Below are 26,171 nucleotides of genomic sequence, written 5' to 3' on the forward strand. Positions count from 1 at the left end.
ATTGTCCTAAGTTATCACTTGTGTAAAGGATTAACGTTTTTCCCAATAAGGCTTTCTCGATTGTATTTTATAAATCTTGATGCTGCCTTTTACCTCCGAGGATTTCTGTAGACTCAGAGTTAATTCTGAATTTTCTTCCTTCATTTAAAGATTTATTAAATAATAATTATTTGCAGTCAGCAATTGTTGTGTAAGAATGAGGGCAAGATTGGGCCAAACTTTGAGCTACTGCTTGGCATTTACCAATGTGTTGCTTGAAATCCATTAGTTTAATGTCTGATGACACAAACCTTGAAGGTCAAAGAGAACGCTTTGTGAGAGCCTAATCTGAAATACTATGGTAGCCCTATCACACCCAGGGAGTTGTGAGGCCACCCTTCCTTCATGAGTGACCTGTGTCCATGTGTATGTGTGTTAACCTCTAACCCCTAGCCTTTCCCATTTTGCTAAATACTTCCACCACATACAGTTGCTTAAGCCAGGAACCCGGAAGCCATTCTTGATTGTCCCTTTTCACTCACTCCCCAGTATACCGCATCGAGAATCTGGCCAGTGAGGCCCCAGTCTCACTGCCTGCTCCCACCATCTCTCTGCCCCTTCTAGACCAGGCTACCTTCAGCCACTCATCTGAATACCACAGTGAGTTTGTCCTTGGTTTCTTGGCCTCCTCTCTTCTCTTCTCCAGTCTCTTTCCCCACATAGCAATAAGCATGGTCTTTTCAAAATACCCATGAGATCATATTATCCAGCTCCTTAAAACCCTTCAGTGGTTGCTTGCTGTACATAGTACTAAATTCAAAGTCTCTGCACTGATTTGTAAGGCCTTGCATAATGTGGTCTCTGCCTACTTCTCTGTCTTCATCTCAAACCTCTCCTCCTTGCTGTAGTCTGTCCTCCAGCCTCTCTGGCCTTCTAGCCATTTGTGGGTCACCTCTTTCCTGCTGTAGGAAAGACCATGTTATCTCAAGATCTTGGGTTGCTAGCGGTCGGTTCTCCCCCCTCTCCTACCCACAGTGGCTCCTCTTCCTCCTGCAGGATTCTGAGACTGTCCCCACCATCCGATCTAAAGTATGTCCTGTCACATTAATTCATCAGCAAAGGAACCAGCATGTAGAAAAGCTGCTTTAAGAAAGTATAGGAGAATCAGAAGTATTTATAGTCATGGAAAGAAAGAATGCTGGAATAAGATTGCTAAATTACATATAAAACTGATTAATGCCCTACAGTGCAATAAAACTGTAACTGGGTTATTATACTCTTTTCAAGATAAAATTAATTTGCATTGCTGTTAGACAAGAAGTATTTGCTAGCTAACAGTTTTCTACAAGTTCATATCTACCCTTTCCGAATTGTAAAATGCCTAATCGAGAGTAAATAGTAACTTAAAACAAAAGTACACATCCCTCAGGAGTTAGGTAATCCTTGGATGGGCCTGTTAGATAATGCTTCTGTGTGATAGTCCCTTGCCTACTTTATTGTCTCTCATCGTCTGCTCCCTCATAACACTTTTATCAGAATTTGTAAATACTCCTTTACACATTGGACTAATTTCTGTTTGCCTTCCTCACCAGTCTGCAAGTCTAAGGGGAAGGGAGGAGAATTTGGTAACCCCTGCACTGTAGGGCCTGGTGAACACTCAGGGCATGTTTGTTGAATGAATGAATGAAGGAAGGATGGCATGAATGGGGAGTGAGTCTTAATCATTTGCCACTCTTTAAGCTCAGACAGTTAGTTTTGTTATTTTTTTGGCTGGGGGCAGGGGGAAGTTTATTTATTTAGTGGAGGTACTGGGGATTGAACCCAGGACCTCATGCATGCTAACCATGTGCTCTACCACTGAGCTGTACCCTCCCCCCAAAGCTCAGACAGTTGGAATTCAGACTCATCTGGAACTCCTGAGGGACGCTTACAGAAGTATCTTTCTCAGGCCCTGGTCCAGCGTTGTCTTTACTTGATAATCACCTGGAAAACTTTAAATGCAAAAAACCCAAAAAAACCCAAAAAACAGGTGCCTGGGGCCACCCCTAGAAATTCTCATTTAGTCAGTCTGGGGTGTATCCTGAGCATGGGAGTTTTTAGAGCTCCCCAGATGATTCTTATGTAGAGCCAGGGTTAAGAGTGACTTGTAATAAAAGGCAAGTGGAATATTTTCAAGAGCTTTGCTAAACTTTTGAGTACAGATTTGGTTCCACCTGCCCTGAACTGGGGCAAGGCAAGGGGTGCCCAGGGCATATACCTTTACAAGGTGCTCACTCCCCAGCCCTGCAAGTGCTGATTCTGCCTTTCCAGGGCTCTGAGAGTGAGTACCTGCCTCCAGCATTGGCACCAGCTTTCTCCCTCCCCTCCCCTAGTGGGAGCTGACATAGGAGGGTGGAAGGAAGGGGGGTATGGTTGAGGGCTGGTAGAGAACTCCCAAGGAGAAAACCACGTGCGGACATTTGCCCTGGGAGCTGCTGTACCTTCCTCCTTTCTGAGGTATGGCCAGGAGAGGGTGTGAGGACTGAGGGAAAGTGCAGGCAGGGTCTAGTAGGGTTTTGAAGCTTTTTGGTGCCATGGGCCCCTTTGGCAGTATGATGCCTGTGACCCTTCTTGGAGTAATGTTTTAAATGCATACAAAGACATGATATTATAAAGGAAATCAATTGCAGCTGACCCTTGAACAACTCGGGGGTTAATTTGTGTATAATTTATAGTTGGCCCTCCGTATCCACGGTTCCTTTGCATCCATGGATTCTACCAACCACAGGTCGTGCAGTGCTGTAGTATTTACTCTTCAAAAATGTCTCTGTGTAGATGTACTCACACACTTCAATCCTACGTTGTTCACGGTCAACTGTATATTGAAATTAAAACTAAGATATTTAAAAAAGTTGTTATGTAGCAATATGCGTGCTTATTTATTAATGTATTAAATAAAAGATTTAACTATGATCCAAATAACTACCATACTTTCAAAGTAGTGATGAGCATAAACAGTACCTCAGGATGTCTACAACAACTGTAATGTGATAAAAAAATCTGATTTCAGTGGGTGACAAAGTTACAAGCACTGCTGATGATACAGCAGTTCATGGCCTACATTCATAATCGAAAGAAATGCTTACTTTTGGTTAGGGTAGGGAGAATAAAGATGCAATTTTTTTTCTTATCCAAGATGACAGATCCGTTGATTTTTTCCACAGCCCCTTTGGGAGTCTCTGAACCCCAGTAGTGCAATAATATGATTTCATGTGGCTTCCAGGGCTGTGTTCATCAAACTGGTACCTCAGCTGGTGTTAGTCTGGCATGGTCTATAGTGAAAGGAGAAAGAATTAGGACAAAAGAGTGAGTTATTTATAAAATGAAATGTGTTCAGTTCTAAGTTTTTTTTGGGTTCCTTTTGTTAAATTGATAATGGGTAAATATAACTTAATTCATCATCACCCCTCCAAAAAATTACGAGATCACCCTTCCCACACCAGCCTCCACTTGCTAATCTAGCTATCTAGCTTCCCATTTCCAAATTGGCAAGAGGTTTTTCCAGATTAACTGGTGGATAGTACAGGTAGGCAATTATAATAAGGCTTTGATCAACTGAGCTTTGGGTTGATAAGACCAACCTGATGCTTTTCAATAGTAACTTTAGGAAAATGTGTGGGAGCAGCTTCACTTGGGAATTACAGAACATCATTGTCATTACTTTTTGCTAACTTGTAAGTAGCTGGTGTAAATGCCTAGGCAACGAAAAGTAGTGGGAGGACGAGAAGGGAGCCCCAGGAGGCCGGGAGTGTTGTTATGGTCATACCTCTGCCACTGTTTTTGCTGCATTACTAAGATGAGGCCTGCCCTCCTCTTCCTGGGTTTAGCATCTCACCTGTAAGATGTGGATAATCCAAGTAGGTTTTCTTTGGACCATTTTCAGCTCTGAAATGCCATGGTTTCAGGCTGAATGTTCAAACCTGCATTAGAAAGAATATTTTAATTTTTAGGATAACAGTATGGCCTAGTAGCTAAGAGTGTGAGCCCTAGCAACAGACTACCTAATTTTGAATCTTTGCTCTATCAGTTTTCATCTGTGTACCCTCAGGCAAGTTGAGCTTAAGTTTTGAGCTTAAATGGCTCACCTGGAAAAGGGGTATACCAATAGTAGCTGCCTTGTAGTGTTTTCCTGAGCATAAAATTGAGTAATCCCTTCTCATACATTTACCAAAGCATCTTAAGTGTGCTATCTCATGTGGTAGTCACTAGCCACATGTGGCTGACTTTTATTTGAAATGTGGCTAGTGTGAGTGAAGAAGTAAATTTTTATTTTAAATTATTTAAAATTTAAATAAAAACAAGCAATGTAAAACATTTTCCCATTAAATGTGTTATTGTTGAGGTGGGGTATAGCTCAGGGACAGAATGTGGGCTTAGCATGCACGTGGTTTTGGGTTCAATCCTCAGTACCTCCATTAACAGGTTGATCACCCACTGTGGATTGGGTGTGTTTCCTGTGGGGCCCGAATTCTCACTTAACCGCAGTGTGACACGCTAACAGTATATGTGCTTACATTCATCTGTTTGTTTTTCCAGTATAATTGGAATTGTTTTGAAAAACCATTTTTTTCCAATTTTTCAATGTCTTTACAGTTTTATTTCTTCCTACAATTGAAAACTGTTGCAAATTACTTGTAGAAACCTGCCTAAATGTATGAAGGAATGGATCACCCATATCTGGGTGATGGGGCCCCTGAGAAAACACAAACTGTCACCCAGATCAACGTGTTAAAAATAAACAAACACACCTAACCCCCCCCAAAAAAACCCCAGAAATATACTCACAGACATAGTAAACAAACTGACGGTTACCAGAGGGGAAAGGAGGTGGAAAGGGATAAATTGGGAGTTTGAGATTTGCAGATACTAACTACTATATATAAAATAGATAAACAAGAAGTTTCTTCTGTGAAGCACAGGGAACTATATTCAATATCTTGTAGTAACCTATAATGAAAAAGAATATGAAAAGGAATATATGTATATATATGTATGACTGAAACATTATGCTGTACACCAGAAATTGACATAACATTGTAAACTGACTATATGTCAATAAAAGAAGAATAAAAAATGCATTATTGTTTTAATAAGACTACATTTTACTCTGACCATTGCATTGTGTAATACAGAGGTCAACAAACTTTTCCTGAAAAGTGCTAGGTGGTGAATATTTTAGGCTTTGTGAGCCATATGGCCTTTGTTGCAAATATCCAACTCTGCCTTTGAACTGTGAAAGCAGACACAGACAATATGTAAACAAAAGAGTGCGACTGTGTTTCAATGAATTTATGGACATTGAAGTTTGACTTTCACAATTTTCACATCATGAAATTTTTTTTTTTATATTTTTCAAACATTCAAAATTATAAAACCCATTCTTAACTCATGGACTGTATGGAAATAGGCAGCAGGTTGAACTTGGTTCATAGGTATATCCCCAAGATAAATGAATTCATGTCTATCAAAAAAAATTTATAAGAATGTTCACAGCAGCTATATTCATAATGGCCCCAAACTGGAAATAACCCAGTGTTCATCATAGAAAAATGGATTAAAAGAATTTCAATATATTCATAAAAATAGATTACTGCATAGCAATGAAAAAAAATGAACTGTCTTTAAATGATTATGCAGTGTACTGAATGATTATCACAGACAAAATGTTGGGAAAGAAACTAGTCACAAAGATAAATACTGTGTGATTCCATTTTATGAAGTTCTGTAATGGCAAAGGCAATCTGTGGATTTAGAAATTAGAACAGGTTGCCACGTGGGACAAGGAGAGGGATTAACTAGAATGGGATATGAAGGCAAATTCTCTATAATGGAAATGTATTGTAATTTGGCTGTTGGTTATCTGCTTATATATACATTTGTCAAAGCTCTTTAAATGGTACAGTTAAGATCTATATAAATCATCCCTTCACAAAATACTCCTTACATAATTTAAAAAGAAATCAGTTAGTTGTCGGCATTTTACTTTATAATATTTAAATCTATAAAATACAGATTTCTGGCCATAATGGTCCACATTCCTTCATGCTGACTATCAGCCAAAGCTGTGCTGTTCCACTGGGATAGCCCATAGCCAGACTCTGGCTACTGAGTGCTTGAAAAGTGGTGTGTCTGAATTGAGACCTGGGGTGCAGGATTAGTCTGAAAAAAGAATATAAACTATTTCATTAATAATTTTTTATGTTACTTACATGTTGTAATGATAAGTGTTGGATTAAAATTTATTAAATTAATTTCACCTGTATCTTTTAACAAAAATTAAAACAATTTTTAATTGTGATAAGATACACACAGCATAAAATTTACCATCTTAAGCATTTTTAAGTGTACAGTTCAGTAGTGTTAAGTATATTCACATTGTTGTGCAACCAGTCTCCCCACCTTGCAAAATGGAAACTCCGTCCCCATTCAGCAGCTCCTCATTCCCCCTCCTCCCAGCCCCTGTTACCCACCATTCTACTTTCTCTGAGTTTTACTCTTGATCCCTCACGTAAGTGAAATCATACAGTATTTATCTTTTTGTCACTGGCTTCTTTACTTAAAAAATTTTTTTGGTAATGTAATGTGTGGCTGACATTATAGTTCTAGTGGACAGCATTGGAGGACAGTGAATAACAGCTGCCGTTTGAGATGGGAAATGAGCTCTTTGCCTAATCCCACCTTGCCGTGTTGTAATTTGCCATTTGTTACTGCATTTATGCTGCTTATGTTTTTTTCTAATGGTTTGAGGTAATTCAAGTATTTCTTATATTCATGACTCCATCAAACATGGCAAAACAAAGGATTCTCCCCTTACTTTTTAGAGGGTCACATATTTAAAAAAGGAGAGCATAGTTTTCTACATCAAAGGGAAAAATGGTCATTTCGATTTAATATACAAAGCATTTCTGAGTTCAAAGAATACAATCTAATACCATTATGAAATGATTGTCTTTGGTGGCTGTGCGTATGCCGTCCTTGGCCCCTATAAATATTTAATTTGTTTCCTGTGTGTTAATTTAATTCAATTTGGGAGAAAAGATTCTAACTAACTATTACAAATAGATCTCCTGTGATTACTTGACATAAATCACTGGCTAGATAGCAGGTACTTACTTTATTGATTAATTTTCTTTTCTTTTTTAAGTTGAAGTATGATTGATTTACAATGTTGTGTTAGTTTCTGGTGTACAGCATAGTGATTCAGTTCTACATATGTGTATATATATATATATTTTTTCATATTGTTTTTCATTATAGGTTATTACAAGCTATTGAGTATAGTTCCCTGTGCTATACAGTAGGGCCTTTTTGTTTATCAGTTTTCTATATATTAGTTTGTATCTACTAATCCCAAACTCCTAATTTATCCCTCCCCTCTTTCTCCTTTGGTAGCCATAAGTTTGTTTTCTATGTCTGTGAGTCTGTTTCTGTTTTGTAAGTTCATTTGTATCATTTTTTTTAGAGTCCACATATAAATGATATCATGATATTTATCTTTGTGTAACTTACTTCACTTAGTATGATAATCTCTAGGTCCATCCATTTTGCTGCAAATGGCATTATTTCATTCTTTTTTATGGCTGAGTAATATTTCATTGTGTGTATGTATGTGTGTGTGTGTGTGTATACACATATATACACACACAAATATACACACACACCACATCTCTATTCTACTTGTTGATGGACATTTAGGTTGCTTCCATGTCTTAGCTATTGTAAATAGTGCCACCATGAACATTGGGGTGCAAGTATCTTTTCAAATTAGAATTTTCTCTGGATATATGCCTAGGATTGGAACTGCTGGATTGTATAAATTTATTTTTAGTTTTTTAAGGAGTTTCCATACTGTCCTCCATAGTGGCTGCACCAGTTTACATTCCTACCAGCAGTATAGAAGGGGTCCTCTTTCCCCACACCCTCTCCAGCATGTATATTGATTAATTCTATAATACAGTTTCACTATTAAATTTGGTGTACACAGGACTAGGAAAAAACATTTAGACTGAAAATTTACAAACCTGAGTTTTACTTTTCACTTTATAAAAGCTTGTAGCAGCTTAAGGAAAATAGCACCTTCATTAAAGTTTTCAATAATAGGAATATCAGAGAGAGAATTGTTTAAAACCACATAAGCAAAGAAAGTACGAGGGAAATGCAGCTGTGTTTTGTCTTTCCCGGGTGAACAGTCTGGAGAAATTCCATAGCCAAGGAAGGAGAATGTGTGAAGTGACGCTGTCCTAAAGGATATCTGGGAGCCCTGGTGTCATAGCTGATGTTCATCAGCTGTGTTTGTGGTCCATTGTTCCCGGAGTTATCTGTGGAACACCAGTAAAACACTGGCCAGGAAGCTTACAAATGCTGAGCATTTACTTCTTTTCTCCCTCCACTGGTGTTTGGAACTCGTGTCATCCTCTTGTGGGCAGATCAGGGTGTAGATCATTCTATCTGATCTTGTTCCACCTTTTTAGGTCTTTTCTGTAGACTGAACTGAAACAAATACCTTTCTGAGGTGAGAACCATAGGGATTAGCTTATATTTGGTTTGCTAAGAATTTATATTTTCTTTTCTGTTGCCTTTTTTCTTTTGAAGTCCGTTCCTGCCTTGAGTGCTGGAGAGCTGCCGAAATTAGGAAATATTAAAACATTAAAAATGGCGGCCATCGTCTCTTTAGAGGAAAGTCTTGGTTTAATTTTCCAGATTGGTTATTCTATTTATGTCTCTTGGGCCCTTGACTGATTGATCATGCAGGGATTTGTCATATTGCCTACTTCTTTGAATCAAATGTGGACATAGCAACTAAAAATAAACATGACGTGGGTATTAGGGAAGCAGGGGCCTTCTTTGCCTGGGGAGCTAGGATACTTGCTGTTGCTAAGATGTTTTCTGGCTTTAGCACAGCATCAATCATTGGAAGTGCAGCTGTGTTTTTGGAATAGAGAGCTGAGAGACGGCAGAGACACACTGATGAGTATTATCCTCAACAGTGGATACAGATGCAAATCATTATGCATAATCCATATTATACCCATTTTTGGAGTTCTTTGTGCTGTGTGACTCTGTGTGATTTGCTGTGCTGAGAACTAGGAGTTTGCCAAAGTATTTCTGTTTTCAGAATAGTTTTGTCAGAAATTTGAAGGATAAGTTAATATACCAGACTGTTGTGTTTCAGCTCTTTGTGGCATTGTGAGTGTGGCTAATGGTTTTGACAGTAGAATGTGACGGAACCTTGGACTGATTGCTCTAACTTGATACCATTTTCCTTACTCTATTATAAAAAGACAGCTGGAGATTGAGTGTGAAAATTCCTTAAGCAGTAACATAGAGTGAGAAGCTGTTCTATGCAGTAAGTTTGCCCTAGGGATGAGGAACAGACCTTTCTGTAGGGCAGTGCAGAGGCTTTGGAGCTGGTTAAGGGCCAGCTCTGCCACAGATGAGCTGTGTCATCTTGCAGATGTCACTTAGCTCCTTCTTATCTGTTTCCATATCCATAAAAGAGGGCTAATGATAATCTTACCATATCGAGTTGTTATGAGAATTAAATGAGTTAATATTTGCAGATCTTAATACAGTGTCTGGCATATAATAAGCACTAAATAAGTTTTGTCTGCTATCATTTATCACTTAATATTGATTTATAAAATGCCACATCCATTTTCTTGCTGCTGGACTAAAGGCTGAAGTGGGAGGTCAGTCTAAAACCTGAATTTATTCTGCAGTGATTCGACAGTATTTAAAAATGTTGAGCCGAAATACCTTGTTAAACTGTAGCATTTTTCTATCATGACATTATTATAGGAGTCCTCATTGTGTTGAAATAAAATTTAATCTATATTTAGTGCTCTGGAATTTTTCCTCAAAAGTGATTCATCTTTTGGCCATGGAGTTCCTCTTTTGGCAGTTTTAAAATAAGTCTCACTTGAGCTTCTCTAATTCTGGTCCTAAAGAGTTGCCGCTGCCTCGCTTTATGATGTCGAAGACTGATGCTGAGATACGATTTGGGAACCCAGCTGAGCTGCATGGAACTAAGGTTCAGATTCCATATTTAATCACAGAAAAAAGTACCTTCAAAAGAATGGACGATGAGGAGAAACAGGTAATCCGTCTGATCAGGCATGTCCGTTTGATTCTGACCCTGAAACCTCATGTGGCAGTGTCTCATATCTGCCGGCAAGCTTCCAGGGAATCTCACCATCTGGGATAGTTACAGACTTGGAAATGAGCCAGTAAAGTTTCCTTGCAGCAAGAAGAAGCTGATGCATAGAAATTACCATGAGCCACCCATGGACCATTTAGAGCCTGTCTTAATGTGGAATTGTGTCTACAGTAAGGCTACTGATTTAACACACTCACTTGATTTCTCTAATCAGCATTTCCAGATGGGTTCTTTGAAATGTAACCTCTAGGAGTTTTTAATAGGTCCTTGCCTCCAGAAAATCTAGAGAAAAGATTTCTCTGGTGAAATGTATTTGGAGAATGCTGCTTCATATCCTCTTCTTGGGGGAAAGGCTAAATACTCATTCTTAGAGATTCACAGTGTACATTAGCACATTAAAGGCCCTGAGAAGTCCTGCAGTAAAGAGACCTCCTGGAGATCTGCATTTACTAGACTTCTTTCACCAGGGAATCCTTTCTTGGGGAGCATGTTTGGAATGTGGTCTTGTGCTATCACCTGAGTAGCAGGTTAGGAACAAGAATAGGGAGGGTGGGCTTTTAAAATTAGACCACTAATTGCAGTAGTCAGGTGGTGATTCGGTAGAGACAAAAGTGTAAAATTCCAGAAGAGTGAGCCTATCATGAAGAGGTAAATAGTCTTACACATGAGTAAACCCTGAGGGCATCAAGGGACAGCTCATACTTCGAATGAAGATACTAGATCGTGCAGAAAAGTCAAAGTATATTCATTACGTATCATCTACAAGGCAAGGAAATTTGTTATGTTTTAGGAAGACAAATCAAAATTTTTTTCAGTGCAATGACTGTAAAGGATTAAGTCAGAAAACTGATTTATATGACTCATCCTGATAATGCTGGAAACTTGAGGTATTGCTGCAGAAGTTTCATACTTAAATGAGATGTAGCATGTCCTGTGACATAACTCCATGTACTGTTGCTTTCATAATTCAGATATGTTTTAAACTAGTTCTTCAGGGATATATATATATATATATATATATATATATATATAATAGGAGGACAGGCAGCATACCTTGGCGATAGAGTGGGTTTGGTTCCAGACCACCACAGCAAAGCGAGTCACATGACCTTTTTGGTTTCCTAGCGCATGCAAAAGTTAATGTTTATATCATACTATAGTGTCCTAAGTGTGTGCTAGCAGTTTGGCTAAAATAACCAATATATATACCTTAATTAAAAAAATACTGTATTGCTAAAAAATGCTATTATCTGGGCCTTCAGCATTTAGCAGTAACATCAAAGATTGCTGATTACAAATCACCCTAAAATATAATAATAATGAAAAAGTTTGAAATATTGTGAGAATTACCAAAATGTGACAAAGACACAAAGTGAGCAAATGCTGTCAGAAAAATGGTACCGATAGGCTTGCTTGATGCAGGGTTGCCATAAACCTTCAATTTGTTTTTTGTTTTAAAAGTAACATCTGCCAAGTGCAATAAAATGAATATGTCTGTATAGGAGTCTCCAGTCAATACTCTTTGGCATGTTTTCCCACCAGGACTTGGAGAGGAATGAGGGTTCACTATTCCAGGATGGTTAATGCCCTGGGAACTTTCTAGGCTCACCCCCCTGGCTGCGTGATTGAGGACACATCCTTTCACTTCAGTCTGGGTTTATGTGAGGCCCACCCAGTCTGTGGGTGTGAGCTCACACTTCAAAGCAAATACTCTTTTTCTTTTTCTTGAAAAAGAGTACTTGATTAGTGTTTCAGATTGCAGTTTTTTTTTTGGGGGGGGGGGACTAAGACCCAGATAGTCTCTGTTGTTTCATTGTTACTTGGGTATTCCAAAGTAATCACTATTGGTAGCATTGGGAAAAAAAAAAAGAGGAAACCCAATGGCAGAGTAAGGTTGCTTATCTTGCCTGGGGTCCTATGTGAAGTTCACACTTCGAGTTGGGATTTGAATTTTAGTTTATTAAGTCTCCATCCCAGTGTTCAGGAGCAGGCTAGTTGGAGTAGTTTACCCATAATGAATTGTTTTGCATTTTACTTTGGCTAGTAAGCTCCAAGAGTATTTAGTATATTTAGCATTAAGCATAGAATATTTTAAAAATAATCACATTTGTTGGAAGACTTGGTAAGTGTAAATCCAGGAAATAGGAGCCTTTATTAGTGAATACAAATTGAATCTATTCACAAAGAGATCAAAATGGGAGAATATGAATGTTATTTCATGTAATGAGTCTTTCATTTTCCAAAGGAAAATATTATTGGAGTATCTGAAAGTGTTTTAGACTTGTTTTAGTAATTTAGGTAACTGAGCTCTGGTGAAACTATTCTCTGGGAGACTTCTGAATCCTCAGATGCTGCTTTTTAACCAAGCTGCATTTTTGAGAAAACATCGCCTCCATTTGTTAAACCAGCCGGCTTATCAGCAGTAGAGTTGCATTATACTTCATAACTGCAGCTCAGCTCACCAGGCTCCTCGAGTGATTGCCTCTGAACTCTGCCCTGATTCTTTGAAGCAGGAAACGCAGTCTCCCGCGATGTCACCCCTCGCATCCCCTCCTTCTTCCCCGCCTCATTACCAGAGGGTGCCCTTGAGCCATGGCTACAGCAAACTGCGGAGCAGCACGGAACAGATGCATCCAGGTAAGAGGCCAGCTGTCCCAGGCAGTGTCTTAGAGACTCCTTAGTCTGTCAGGCAGCATCGCCACCAGCTGCTGAGTCTCCTGACTTAATTACCTCTGTCCTTGGAAAGCTGGCTCAATTTGATTTTACACTCTGAAGCAAGGTTAAAAAAATACAAAATGAAACCTATGTTAGTAATGCTTTGTTTGCTGTCCTACAAACTAGCTCATCTTTAAACTTGTAGATAACTATTTAGATGATTTAATCCTTCATATACAGATTTGTGTACACAGGAACATAGCATATGAAGGATTTGTGTTGTTTTGGAATTGTTACTCCTTTCTGCAAACATACCAAACATATTTATATAATAACTGCTTTTATGAAAGTACTTGAAAATATAACTGCAGAAGAATTGATTCAACCTTTAAAGACTGATCACATAAATGAAAATATTTAGCCTTTGTGTTTGGGAATAAGAATACGGGAACTGCCAGGGGAGGCACTGTGCTGAGGTTTGCGCTGTGCCCAGTTGTGGGGTTGCCTGCTCCCTCACAGTTATGCTGTGCTGGCCGTGTTAGTGGTAAGATACGTTAGTTGGTTCTGAGGATGACTTGCAGAGTTGGCTTCCTTGGCTGCAGTGCTCAAAGCTCCATAAATTCACCGCAGTGTCTTTGTCCTCCTGGGGCTCGGGCTCCTAGTTTAAAATATGACCAATGAAAGGTATTCTAAAATTGGATATCCGTAACCCCCTTTTTTATTTTGGGAGCTGTAACTGAAAACGACCCGGTTACTGCAGGTTTTTGCTGGGTTGAAAATAGTGGTGACTTTTGGAGGGACACAGATATAAAAATGTGTGCTAGGCTGGACTAAAGAGAGGCTGTAATCTTGCAGAGAGAAGCAGATGTGGCATAATGGAAAAATCTTTTGATTGCAATCAGGGGGGTGAGGCTTTATGTGACTAGCTGTGTGACCCTGGGTGAGCCGCTGACTGCTCTGAACCATGATTTCCTCTCCTCTTTTTTAAATGGAATAATAGTACCCTATAGGGGTGTTGTGAGGATAAGCGAGGAGTATCTGTGTTGATACTGATTGGAAATCAGTATCTGAAATCTGAAATGTGATTGGAAACTAAGTCTGATGCAAATCCAAAATAATGCTGTTAGAGATTAGTAACAAAAAATCACTCCCCTGAAATTTGAGTGTCCCATTGGTGTCTGAAATGCAACAGGGTTGAGAATTCTTCATTTTCCTCTTATAGTCTCTCCTGCTGGATTTCCCTATTTTTAGAAATGGGTTTTTCCCCCTAATTTCACTTGGGCTTGAAAGTTGGAGTTGTATGCCTAACATGGTGCGTTTTTTTGGTTTTTAATTAACAAGTGAGTCATTTTTTTATTGTACTGAGTCAGCCTATCACCAGGTTCTACCATGTCTTTTTTAATATTCCTTAAAAAACCTGTCTGTACCAACTCTCTCCACTTTCTCCTCATTCCATTCAAATTGGGCTTTCATTCCCCCCAGTGGTAAGGAAACAACCTGCTTCTCTCCGTCTTTCTTGACTTTCAGCAGTCTTTGGCAGTGTTGTCCGTGCTCTCATTCTTTCTTAGCCTTTTATTTTAAAATGAGGTAAAATTTATATATGATAAAATGCACACATTTAAAATCTTCAGTTTGAGATGAATATACCCATGCATCTACTACTTTGATCAAGAATAAAATATTCTCCTACCACATGGTCTAGCAATTCTACTCCTGAGTATATATCCGAAGAAAATGAAAACCCTAATTTGAAAAAAATATATGCAGCCCAGTGTTCATAGCAGCATTATTTACAGTTGCCAAGGTATGGAAGCAACCTAAATGTCCATCAACAGATGACTGGATAAATAAGATGTGTGTGTGTGTATTTGTGTATGTGTGTATGTATACACACATACACATACATACATATGCAATGAAATATTATGAAATTCTGTTATTTGCAACATGGATGGACTTGGAGGGCATTATGCTTAGTAAAGTAAGTCAGAAAGAGAAAGACAAATGCTGTGTTATCGCTTGTATGTAGAATCTAAAAAATAAAACAGACGAATGAATGTAACAAAACAGAAACTGACTCACAGATTAGAGAACAAACTAGTGGTTACCAGTGGGGAGGGGCAAGATAGTGGTCAGGGATTAAGAGGTACAAACTACAATGTATGAAATAAATAAGCTATAGGGATATACCGTGCGGCGCAGGGAATATAGCCATTATTTTATAATAACTTTAAATGGGGTATAATCTATATAAGTATTGAATCACTGTGCTGAAACTAATATAATATTATAGATAAATATGTCAATAAAAAATTAAAATACTCATTAAAAAAGGAATACAATATTTCTCTCACCTCTGAGATGCCCCTTTCCAGTCACTCCCTGTCCCTCCAATGCAAGCACTGTTCTGATTTTTATCACTCTAGATTAGTTTTGCCTCTTCTAGAACTTCAGATAAATGGAATCATATTGAACGACTGTACTCTTATGTGTCTTTCCCTCAACATAGTGGTTGAGATTCTCCATGTTGTTGTGTGTCTAAGCAGTTTGTTCCTTTTTATTACTCAGGAGTGTTCCATTGTATGAATGTATCATGATTTGATGACCTGTTGTCCTGTTGATGGACATTTAGGTTATTTCCAGTCTTTGACTATTATGAATAAGGATGCTATGAACATTATGTGTGAGTCGTTTTGTGACATATGTTGTTGTTTTCCTGATACCTAGGAGTGGAATTGCTGCACCTTAGGGTAGGTGTATGAGAAACTGCCACAGTTTTACCAAGTGGCTGTATATTCCCATTGGCAGTGCATGAGAATTTAGTGCTTCTTGCCTGCAGTTGGTATGTTGGTTTCTCTCTTCAGTGTTTATAATGATCCTTAAACTTGGTGAGCTACTCTTCCAGAGGGTTCTCCTTTGCACAGTATACCCATAGAGAGGAGTCTGAGTAAACAGTCTTCTGTTTCTCTAGGAGTTGAGTTTTCTGATTCTGTCCATCAATTAGAAGCCTGTTAGGTCTCTGTAGCTGGGAACGAGGTCATTCAGAAGTAAAATGTTTATAGGTATTTCCATTTAGACTTTTCCATCTGTCTAAGTCAAAGGGAGGGAGAGTTTTATACACTTTCAGTCCATCTTGTGATTTTTGCTTCTAATTGATACTGTTCACTTCAGAGCTTGGTCATTCCTGTTTCTGTAACATCCATGGATTTCCTTCCAAAGGATTTTTTTTTTCACTTGTCTGCTTCCTTTTCTGTCATCTATCTCTAGGTCAGGAAGTAAGAGAAACTCATGTATTTTCATTTTCTTTCTCCCTACATATTCAGAACTCAGTTTCTCTTAAAGATTCCATGTTTTTTTCATGTTTCTTAACTCTCCTCTGTTGTCTTTACAATGTCACCAACCCATCTGACAAACCCAAGATTCTCTTCCCTGTTTCTGTATTTCATTGTTCCTTTGATCTACACAGTAGCATATCTAAAGCCTATTAAACCTTAGTGGCTTTGGTACTAAGCATTCTCAAGTTATTCTTAAGTTGTGCATTTTCAGAAAGGAGTTTTGGAGCTAGGAGAATTTTCTAGGAATATGTTTTTCTGGGGTCATTTCCCTGTCCAAGATCCTGCAGTGATTCCTGACTAATGGGGTGTGTGTGTAGCTTTTAAATCAGACCGAGCATCTTCAGACCAGTCTGTGATTCAGAGCCCCTCTTCAGCTTCTCTCTTGGGCTTCTGCTAGTTTCATTTGCTGGCTTAGCTATATAGCTGTTGCTTGTTGGGTGAGACTTACGTGCATTGTTTTCTTCTACTACAACCCTCAGAGGCAGATACTCCTATCTGTATTTAAAAAATAATGTTTAAATCACAGTAGTACATGTATGTATTTAAATAATACTTAAATGCTTATAGTAAAAACAACTCTTCTCCTTCCCTCTCAGCCTGTTTCTAGTCTCCAGAGGCAACTGCTTTCAACTCTTTTTACCTGTTTATTCTGATATCTAATGTCTTATCTTAAAATCAATGTGTCTGTTCTCCTTTTTCTTATACATCTTATTCTGATGTATCAGTTCTAGATATCTACTAACTTAAGAGTATGGGCTATAATTTCAGTCTCCTGGGCCTAAAGATAGACTTGGTGGCCTACATTTCTCATTTGTGTCCTGTGTGACTATGGGCATTTCACCTTTCTGAGCCTCAGTTTCCCATGTCTGTGAAATGGAATAATCTCTGCCTCCAAGGCTTGCTCTGTGGATGAGATGAGGAATGTGTACAGACCTCTGCTCCTCGCACAGCTCCTGGCACATTGTAGCTGCTCAAATGTTCCCTCATATTTTCTTTTGTGTTTCTAGAATCTGGTGCCCGTTTTACTTTTGAAGCTCTTAAGTATTCTTGAAAGTCACCTTCTGGATATCATTCATTGCATTGAGGTTTGTGGTCTCAGTTCTAGTTTGACAGTGAATCTCAGAGTGAAAGGGTTCATTTCATAGGTGGTACTTCCATTCCTTATACGACCTCTTGTAAGGGGAGCTAAAAATTATTTATTTTGTACTGAGTTGTGTGTTTTGGGTTTTATTTGGGAGGTAGGAGAGTAGAGGCAATGAGTTAGCACTTACCTTTTTACCTCCTGAGTTCAGTTCCAATTAAGGAATGAGACAGGAGGCAGACTGATGGTGGCTCAAATACCAGCTCTGGTACCGATAGAACTGACTGGAACACATGTCTAAGATTTGTGACCAGATAGCTTTAGACACTCACCTTTCTAGTCTCAGGCAAGTGTGGCCACCCCAGGCGTCTCATGGGAATAGGAAGAGATAAATCTGGCATCAAGATCAAGTCTCTCCAGAAATGCCCCACCAGGCAGCTGAGTTCATGCCTTACTGCTGAGGTGTGTCTGTCTCCTCCTAGGGGAGGAAGGCCCTTGTAGGTGAGAGACTGGGGCCATGGGCCAGGTGGGCTCCCCCGACACATGTCCGTCCTGAGCAGTAGAAGCTCCTTCCCTCTGAGGGGAGCCAGAGGCGTGTGGGATCAGCTTCCTAGGGAAAGCTGGTGTCCTCTAGTGTCCCAGCCATGTACAGTTTCCTGTGGTCCAAACTTTCCAGCAGGAGGAGTTTAGTTTGATGTTCCATCAAAATGGAATGATCTTAAAAATCCTTCTTCGAGGACAGCTCCTGCCTACCAGCTGAAACTTATTTTTAAGATTTGGACTATGTGCTCTCTGTGTATGTTTCTTTTACAGTTTTTGTATTTCGAATCCATTAGCAGGGTTGGAAAATCCATTTCATGGTTTGCCAGGCAATGATTTTGATGTTTTAATGTGTTTTAATGTTTTATAATGTTGTATTCCAGTTCCTTGGAGGAAATACAGAGAGCAGCTGTGAGTCCATGAGTGGTTTGCTGTTCATGATGTGCTGTTGTTATACCTTCTTTATTTTAAAAAGATCAAACTATGCTAAAGGTCATGCCATAACATGCTGCTCTGCTCTCTCTACCTAATTTTATTTATAAGGAACTACAGAAAGAAAGCATTTACTTACTTATATACTCCAAAAACCTGAACTGTTAACCCACAGAGATCAGAAATGGTTTCATCTTGGGTGCTCATTTCTCCTTTCTGTTAGAGCTGAGTAGTACCTGGTTATGTGTAACTGATTTCTTACCATGTTGGCAAGGTCGTTAGTAAGTGTTCTGGAAATAAAAGGAAGGAAAAAAAATTCATTCATTTTTGTGGCTTAAAAGCTTTCTTAAAGGTAGCAAAGTTATTTTTAGTTTGGTTATCAAATAATAAAGTAGTACATATAAAATACATTTATTCCTTTCTGTATTTTTCTCTACTTGGTCTTGCATTCTTTCCAACAAGGGAAAGAAGACAGTGCCATTTATTTTTCGAAAATAAACAATAATGTTGATTCTTAATGTTCAAAATGCATATTTGTTTTCTTACTTCTTTGGAGGGGTGGATGGTGAGTTTTAAATAGGAGGGTATATATAGAACTTACCATAGATTTAGAATATAAGCATTTATGACGTGGCACTTTTCTAACTACTCTCATTATTTTCTATCCCACTTTAGTCTCACCAATCACTCTTATGATTTATTCTAATATTAACCTGATGTAATTGTTTTCCTGCCTTATCATGAATTGGTTGACTGTCTTTAGATTGTTTCTTTAAATTGTACCCAGGGTCACCAAGGTTTGTTTGTCTTAGGTGGCCCTATGTGTTTAAATTCTTAATTTCTTTGCTAATTCTTCCCTGAAGAGCAGACACTGTATCAGTTTGAGTGTGAAATCATGATTTTGGGGTAGAATCTTTGTGTACCATGCTGACTTTCTCTCCTGCTGTTTCAGCTCCTTATGAAGCTAGGCAGTCCCTTGTCCAGCCTGAGGGACCCTCGTCAGGTGGCCCAGGACCCAAACCCCCTCGACATCAGGCTTCCCTTATCCGGGTAAGTGGTGTCGTGGGGTAATGCCAATGGGAGACTTTGGGGACATGGCTTTTTGATCGGCTCTCTCTTTTTTTTTTTTTTTTTTTGTAAGAAAGATCTAAAACTCTGCCCCCTGAAATGTTGCAGTTCTTACTCTGTTGCTTGTATGTTTTCCTAAATCTTTTCTACTGTGTTTGTTTCTACTCCTTCTCAGTGTCTCCAGAGTAATCCTGGCTGGTTCTTGATCTTGGTGTGTCTAAAATGCCCTTCCACCTTCACCTGCTTAATCATTAGGCACCTCATTTAGGATAACTTTACTTTTTCCAAAACAACCTATCTTATCTCTACCTTATTCTTTATTATTACATCTTCAGTGTGTAGTTAGCTGTTGCTCATTTGTTTTGTGCCTCCAATTACATTGCAAGCTTTGGAAGGCAGAGGTAGTTCTCCTGTATTTTCCCTCAGTGCCCAGTCCAATGCTGTTTGGACAACAGTTATATTACAAGTGGCAGCAAGTACAGTTTCCTATATGTAATAGATACAAGAGAAATACGATAGAAACACAAATGTTATCTCAGTTTCTCCTGGCTACCCACAGCTTAGAAAATTTCAGCTTCCCTTCCTCTGGACAAAGAGTTCTTATTTTTTACCATGTCTTCAGTTGTTATCTTGTGTGGTACCTCTGAGTCCTATGCTAGTGAAGTCATAGTTCCAGAAAAGGGTGGGCACACGTGCGTGCACACATGTGTGTGTCTGCCTGAGAGAAATTATGAGAAAACTGGGTTCGCTGTTTGACTCTAAAGACAAGAGGAAGTAGGGTGGTTTGTATAACATTACAGTTGTCCAACCTAGGAATAAGGATCATTTATGTCAGGTAGTTCTCAAATAGAAGGGTGATGTCAGATAGTCCCATAAAGAAGTGGGCTGGTCGTCTGGAACAGAGTGAACGGGCTAAGAAAGACCGCGGTGTCCATTGAATAGTCACTGGGCATGGAGCTCTGTGTTAGGCCTGCCACAGAACTTATCTTCTAAGGTAGTACTCTGTGTACAGAGAATTTTCATAAAGATAGTAGACAATTTAGCCATTGCTGGGTATCTGTATGTAATGCTTGCTTCCTGCAATGGTCAGATCTAGATGCTGTTATATCTGTTTCCACAGATGAGGTAATGGTGGCTAAATGAGGTCAACTAACAGTCTGAGGTTTCATTTGTAACTAGTTAAGTGGCGGAGCCAGAATTTGAACCCAGACCTGCCAAGTGTCGAACCCTCTTCTTTCAAATACTGTGCTATCCATTAGAGTCCCACAGGACAAGAAGGCCAGATTCTAGAGTTGCTCTATAAATGAACATTGGGTGTAGTAAAAAATATTCTGGAAAATACCTTATTGGTACCACACTGGGAAGCCAAGATGCCATTCTCTCCTAGGTCCATTAGAGCTCAGTTTAACCCCCAAGTTGGAACAGACAGCTGTTTCTTCAGCTGAGCCCCAGATGTAGTAGTTGGCTGTATTTAGAGGTCCTGTGGTGCAGAAATATGTGTCTTTAAACATGAGAATCATACCTACTGTGGAGTGATGGTTACATTAGGAAAGGTATCAGAGGGACTGGGGTTCATCCAAAAAATCTGCAAGGTGTGGTTGTGCATGTTTCTACAGAGTGTATTTTAGTGTATCCTGAACTGTTAGAATGAGGGTCAAAGAAGCAGTAAATCCTGAACTTCGCCATGGTTAGACAGGGTCACCAGGCCCTTTCTCCTTAGTCCCCCTGGCTGGGATGGCCATGGGCTCTCACTTGGATTGGTGTCCTGGGACTTCTAATCTCTAGGTCCGTTTTTCTGCTGGTGAACATGCTTCTTGGGCACTTCAAGCAACTAAGGTTTACTAAACACCTATCAAGTGCCTGGTGCTGTGTTGAGAATATAGATACGAGATATAACACTCCCAGTCCTTGCCCTCATGGAGCTTACAGACTGTTGGAGGAGATGGCCATCAATCAAACCATCACAAAGTACATTACCCTATGCTTTGAAGATGAAGAATGTCAGGGGGAAGTTAGGACCTAGCCATGGCAGACAGGGGATCAAGGAACGCTTCTAGCGGGAAGTAACATTTGAGTTGAGAGGAGAAGGATTCCTCCATGTTAACCAGGTGAGGGAGTGCGATTGGGGAGAGTGAGCAAGAAGTAGAGGGAGCTGCATGTACAGGCCCTTTTCTACAGGCTTAGTATTATATACACCTCTGTTTCAGTGCTCACAGCTATCTTAGGAGATAATTTTTGTTGTTATCCCATTTTTCAGATGACAAAACCTGAGGTTTAAAGAGCTTATTTAATTTGTCTAAGGTCACAGCTAGGAAGTATTAGGCCTGAAGTTCAAACACTGGGCATGATTCCTTAGTCTTTGTCTCAGAAACTGGCTGGATGGTGATGTCATCTGTCAAGTCAAGAAGCCCTGAATGAAAAACTAGTGTTGGAAGCATTAGGGAAAGATCCTGAGATCAGTGTTGGATATTGGAATTTGAACTTTTGAGGTAGCCAAGAGGAGGTGTCAAAGAGATGGCAGGATATCTGGGACTAGATCCTTGGGGAGAGCCAAGGCTGGGTAGAAGTATTTGGCAGTGATTGGCCTTTAGAAGGACTCATGGGATAGTGCAGAAAAGTCAGACAGGTTCTCACCCAGGTCCAGCCAGACTCTGTGTGACCTTGGGCATGTTCCTTCTCTTTTCTGTAACATGCATGAGTTGGAATGGATGTAACAGTCCGTTGTAAGAATCTGCAACAGCCTGATCCCCTTAATGTTTGTTTGGTATCAGTGGAGCGCCCCCCCCCCCAACCCCGTTTGGAGCATTGGCTTCTGTTTAAGATGAGAGCAAGGGGCCTCTTTTGGGACAGCAGTGTGTGGTTTTCATGGCTAATGTGTTTTTCTTTCTTCAGTTCTTAGGTTTCCTTCTTGTGCCTATCAACTTGCTTTGGCTGGACTCCACATCCCAGAAAGCAAAACGCCCACCTGAATTAGTCATCTAGATGAGAGTCTGAAGTGAAGGGTTTCAGTGGGAGGGGATCCATATGGATCGGGCATGGTGCTAGGCCTGGCTGGGGTACTCATTCCCCCACGTTGCCGTGCTAATGTGCTGCTGGCAGCCTCGCTCTCTTCTAGCTTCCTCTGTGGCCTTGTATTCAAGTCCTTCCTGCCTGATTGGCAAGGGTGGCCTCTGGGAACTGTGGAAGGCTTTTAGGGACCCTGGGTCAGCACTGTTGCAGCTCATGGGCTGAGCATTTCATAGGTGCTGATGCAAATTCACTGCTCAAACATTGGAATGAACAGTCTTTTTGGTTAATATTTTAGGAATTTCAATTTTTTAAATTGAAGTACAGTCAATTACAATGTCAATTTCTGATGTACAGTGCAATGTCTCACTCTTGCATGTACATACATATATTCGTTTTCATTAGAAATTTCGATTTTTTCATTCAGATGTTGGATGTTTTTCCCCTTGAAATTTCAGATACTGAGCACATCCTATATGTGGATGGTTGACAGTGGTTTGTAAAGAAATGATAAATCTTCTTTCCTGCTTTTCTGTTATGATGTGTTTATAGGTCATTTTGTGGTTTACTTTTCACAAGTGATCCTAACCGTCTGGATTGTGTAGTCCTTTGGTGTAGAATTTAGAATGGGTCGTCCTACTCCCCCTAAGCTCCACTGCCTCCGTTTTTGCCACAGTTGCCAGAAAGTACCTTGTGTTTAAGTGCTTGTCTCATTGACCCTTGGCAGCTTTTGACACTGACTGCCTTCTTGAAATGCTCTCATTTGTTGTCTGCAATGCCATCTTCTGGTTTTCCTCCTGCTTTTATGACTACCTCTTCCTAATCTTTTTTTCCAATACCCCTTCCTTCACCTTCACCTGTACCTTACATGTGAGTGATTCCCAGGTCCAGTTCTCAGTCGGCTACTCTTTGGTTACATGGAGGCTGATGATCACATCTCTCCATCCACCAGACATCTTCCCTTGAATGTCCCACTGTCACTCTAAACATGTCTTTTTCACAAAACCATCTTTCACCCTTCCGTCCCTGGCTCCCCGCACCCAGCATCTCAGGCCTGCACGCGGGTCCCTGTCTCTGACTCCTTTCTAACCACATGGGCCCACTCAGCTACCAAGTTCTGGTCATTTCACTTTCTCAGTACTTCTCCTAACTGTCCATTCCCCTGTGCTCCCTCAGTCAGCCTCTAACTTTTCTTGCTTCCACCCTCTTCAAATCCGTTATCCTTGCTGTGAAAAAAAAAAAAAAAACAACACAGATCTGATCCTCCTACTCCTTTGATGGAAAACTGTCACTCTCTGCCCACTGCTCTCAGCAGAGCATCCATGTTCCCGGCCGTGGCCCTTGGGGTCCTGGCGTTTGGCCCCGTGTACCTCTTACCTCTGCAGCCACAGCAACCGCCTCTCCTCCTGTCCTGAGCTGGGAGTGTTTCCCGCACAGTCAGTGTTCTCTGCGTGGGAACCTTACTCTTCAGCCTTGCTTTTACCTTCGTTGTTTTTTCCTTTGTCCATTGATAACATGAAGTGTGAGAATTTTTAAAATATTTCTTGTACATGTGAGGTTTCCATTTTTTCATTCTTAAAAAGCAGTTTGTTGCTTGTCTGCTCATTTACCTGTGAAGCTCAGCCAGCAGGATGGGCGTCTGATCTTTATTGGTTTTCTGTCCCAAAGACGACCAGTGTTGTCTGTTATTCGTTGTCCCAGGAATGGTATATGTATATGTAAGCAAATACACGTATTCTTCTATCTCATATATGCAGTATATCTTTACCTGACTCTAGGGAGAGAGGTTTGGCAAATGAAGTATCCTTCCAGCCAGATCCTACTAGAAAAAATTATCTTTCATTTTAAACCAAACACACACACTTTTGAAACCCTAAACATAAGTGTCGTGATTTTTCCCCCCTTTTGAAGGGATGAACTTAACAGTCTTCTGGGGTAAATTCTCAATACTCACTACTCTTCTTACCTCAAAGACAAAATCATGCCAAATAGGATTTAGAGAACTTTTCCACCCTACCATTCTAATTGGAGTTTGGTTATGTTTTCAGTGAAAGTTTTCTGATGAACAGGTAGGGGAGGGGTTGTTAGACATTGCTAGCCAGTCACCACATTAATCTATAAGTCAGTAACTTGAAAAACATTTATTTAACTTAGTTGTCTTCTTTTACCCCCTCATTCTCACTCAATCTCAATTACTCACCACGCCTCCCACCCCACCCTGTAGGTCCCTATGGCCAGAGACAGATTCTCTCTGCTCCTTTGGTCCTTTTGGAATGGTTCTAAACAGCAGAGATGTATGTAAAGGATGATGAAAGAAATGAATCCCCCCAGGCTCTGTTGGAGTGATATTGGCATAAGTCCACAGAGACTTAATAGTCAGCACAAGTAAATTGTTGATTCCAAGAGTTTGGTCGGGAACAGGAAGAAACAGTCTTTCTGGGAGGCTGACAGTGCACTGGGAGAACTTTTGATGGTGTGAAGGTATTTTATGGGTAGACCGGCCTGGGATGCTGGGAGGACAAGGAGAATAGAGAGCAGAGATTGTGGCTGAAGGATTGGGATGGGCTGGAGTGAGGTGGCTCAGGGTGGAGTCATGAGAGAGCTGGTGCTCTGAGTTTGGAGAATAAAGAAGCAGGAAACACGTAGGGCATACTCGGGCCTTCCCCAGCCCCTCTGGTTCCCTTACCTGATACTCAGCCTGAGGGGGACGAGCTGGGAGGCAAGCTGGCCTGTGTCGGCTCTTTCGGGGTCTAGGAATTCTCTCTCAAGGCATCACTTGGCCTGTTTGTGGGTTTGGTTTTTGTTTTTCAGTAGTGCCTCAGGCATTTTCCCCTTATTTTGGAATCTTGCCCCTTGACGCTTTTCCGAGAGCTCTGACTGTGCCGGCTGTGAAATGCCCCCGGACCCCTTCAGCATCGGCCCCTTCACTGCTCCTCACGTCGCTGTCTGTCCCTTGGCCATTGGGGCTCTGGAGAGCCATATGCTGTTCTCATGAGTGGCTGGACCTGACACTGCCCTGCAGTGGTCTCCCTTGTCACAAGGCTGCAGCAGAAGCACTCTGAAGTTTTGGTTGCTCGTTTCACATTATACAGTAAACACCACACTGTTATTTTTTTTTGCATTGTGAGTTGCAAGCTTTCAAATGTTTCTTCAGAGCAATTAAAAATTTTTAAAAAATGTCAAAAATTCAAAAGATACAAAAAGTATAGAGTGATAAGTGTCCTTCCCACCCCTTCTCCCAGCCGTCTAGGTCCCCATCCCAGAGGCACCTGATATCACCTATTTCTTTTGTTTCATTAGAGGATTATTTTATGCATATACAAGTGAACATAGGTATTTTTATATGTAATTATATACAATATATGTAAAATACATAATTCCACCTTTTTACATATATGGTTGCATACTATATATCTGTTAATGCACTTTGCATTTTTTTTCTTAACAATCAGCTTTAATAACATTCTTTAACAGTACATCTTTTTGGTTTTTTCAAATGCATAGTATTTCATTGTGTGCATCTGCCATAAAGCATTTAACCAGTCCCTTCTGATCAGTATCTGCAACTTGCAGTCACAGTGTTTGTGTGTGTGTATATATATATGTATACCAATGTAAAGTCAGTTCCTAGAAGTGGAATAATTGCGTGAAATGACTACACATCTTAATTTTTTGGTATATACATAAGTTTTTATTGAAGTATAGTCAATTTGCAATGTTGTGTCAATTTCTGGTGTACAGCACAATCCTTCAGTCATAGGAACATTCATATATTCGTTTTCATATTCTTTTTCACTACTACAAGATATAGAATATACACATTTTTAATTTTTGATAAAGAATTTTAAGTTGGAGGCTACTGATTTACACACTTACTGAC

The 26,171-nt window shown here is 39.9% G+C and overlaps 1 protein-coding gene across 8 annotated transcripts in view; it reads left to right on the plus strand.

Annotated features, from left to right (window-relative positions):
* The window catches only part of REPS2 (RALBP1 associated Eps domain containing 2), a 264,518-nt gene that overhangs the window by 112,586 nt on the left and 125,761 nt on the right, over nt 1–26,171 (plus strand). For 6 of the 8 annotated variants that reach the window (XM_045516337.2, XM_074358794.1, XM_010954543.3 and 3 more), the window contains 3 exons: nt 9,966–10,114; nt 12,685–12,811; nt 19,170–19,267. In XM_045516337.2, the coding sequence (XP_045372293.1) occupies nt 9,966–10,114; nt 12,685–12,811; nt 19,170–19,267 (374 nt within the window). The remainder of the gene's footprint in view (nt 1–9,965; nt 10,115–12,684; nt 12,812–19,169; nt 19,268–26,171) is intronic. The other 2 variants (XM_074358793.1, XM_074358796.1) reach the window with 1 other exon arrangement.

This window comes from Camelus bactrianus, chromosome X (genome assembly GCF_048773025.1).
Source record: "Camelus bactrianus isolate YW-2024 breed Bactrian camel chromosome X, ASM4877302v1, whole genome shotgun sequence".
In the NCBI taxonomy this organism is placed as follows: domain Eukaryota; kingdom Metazoa; phylum Chordata; class Mammalia; order Artiodactyla; family Camelidae; genus Camelus; species Camelus bactrianus.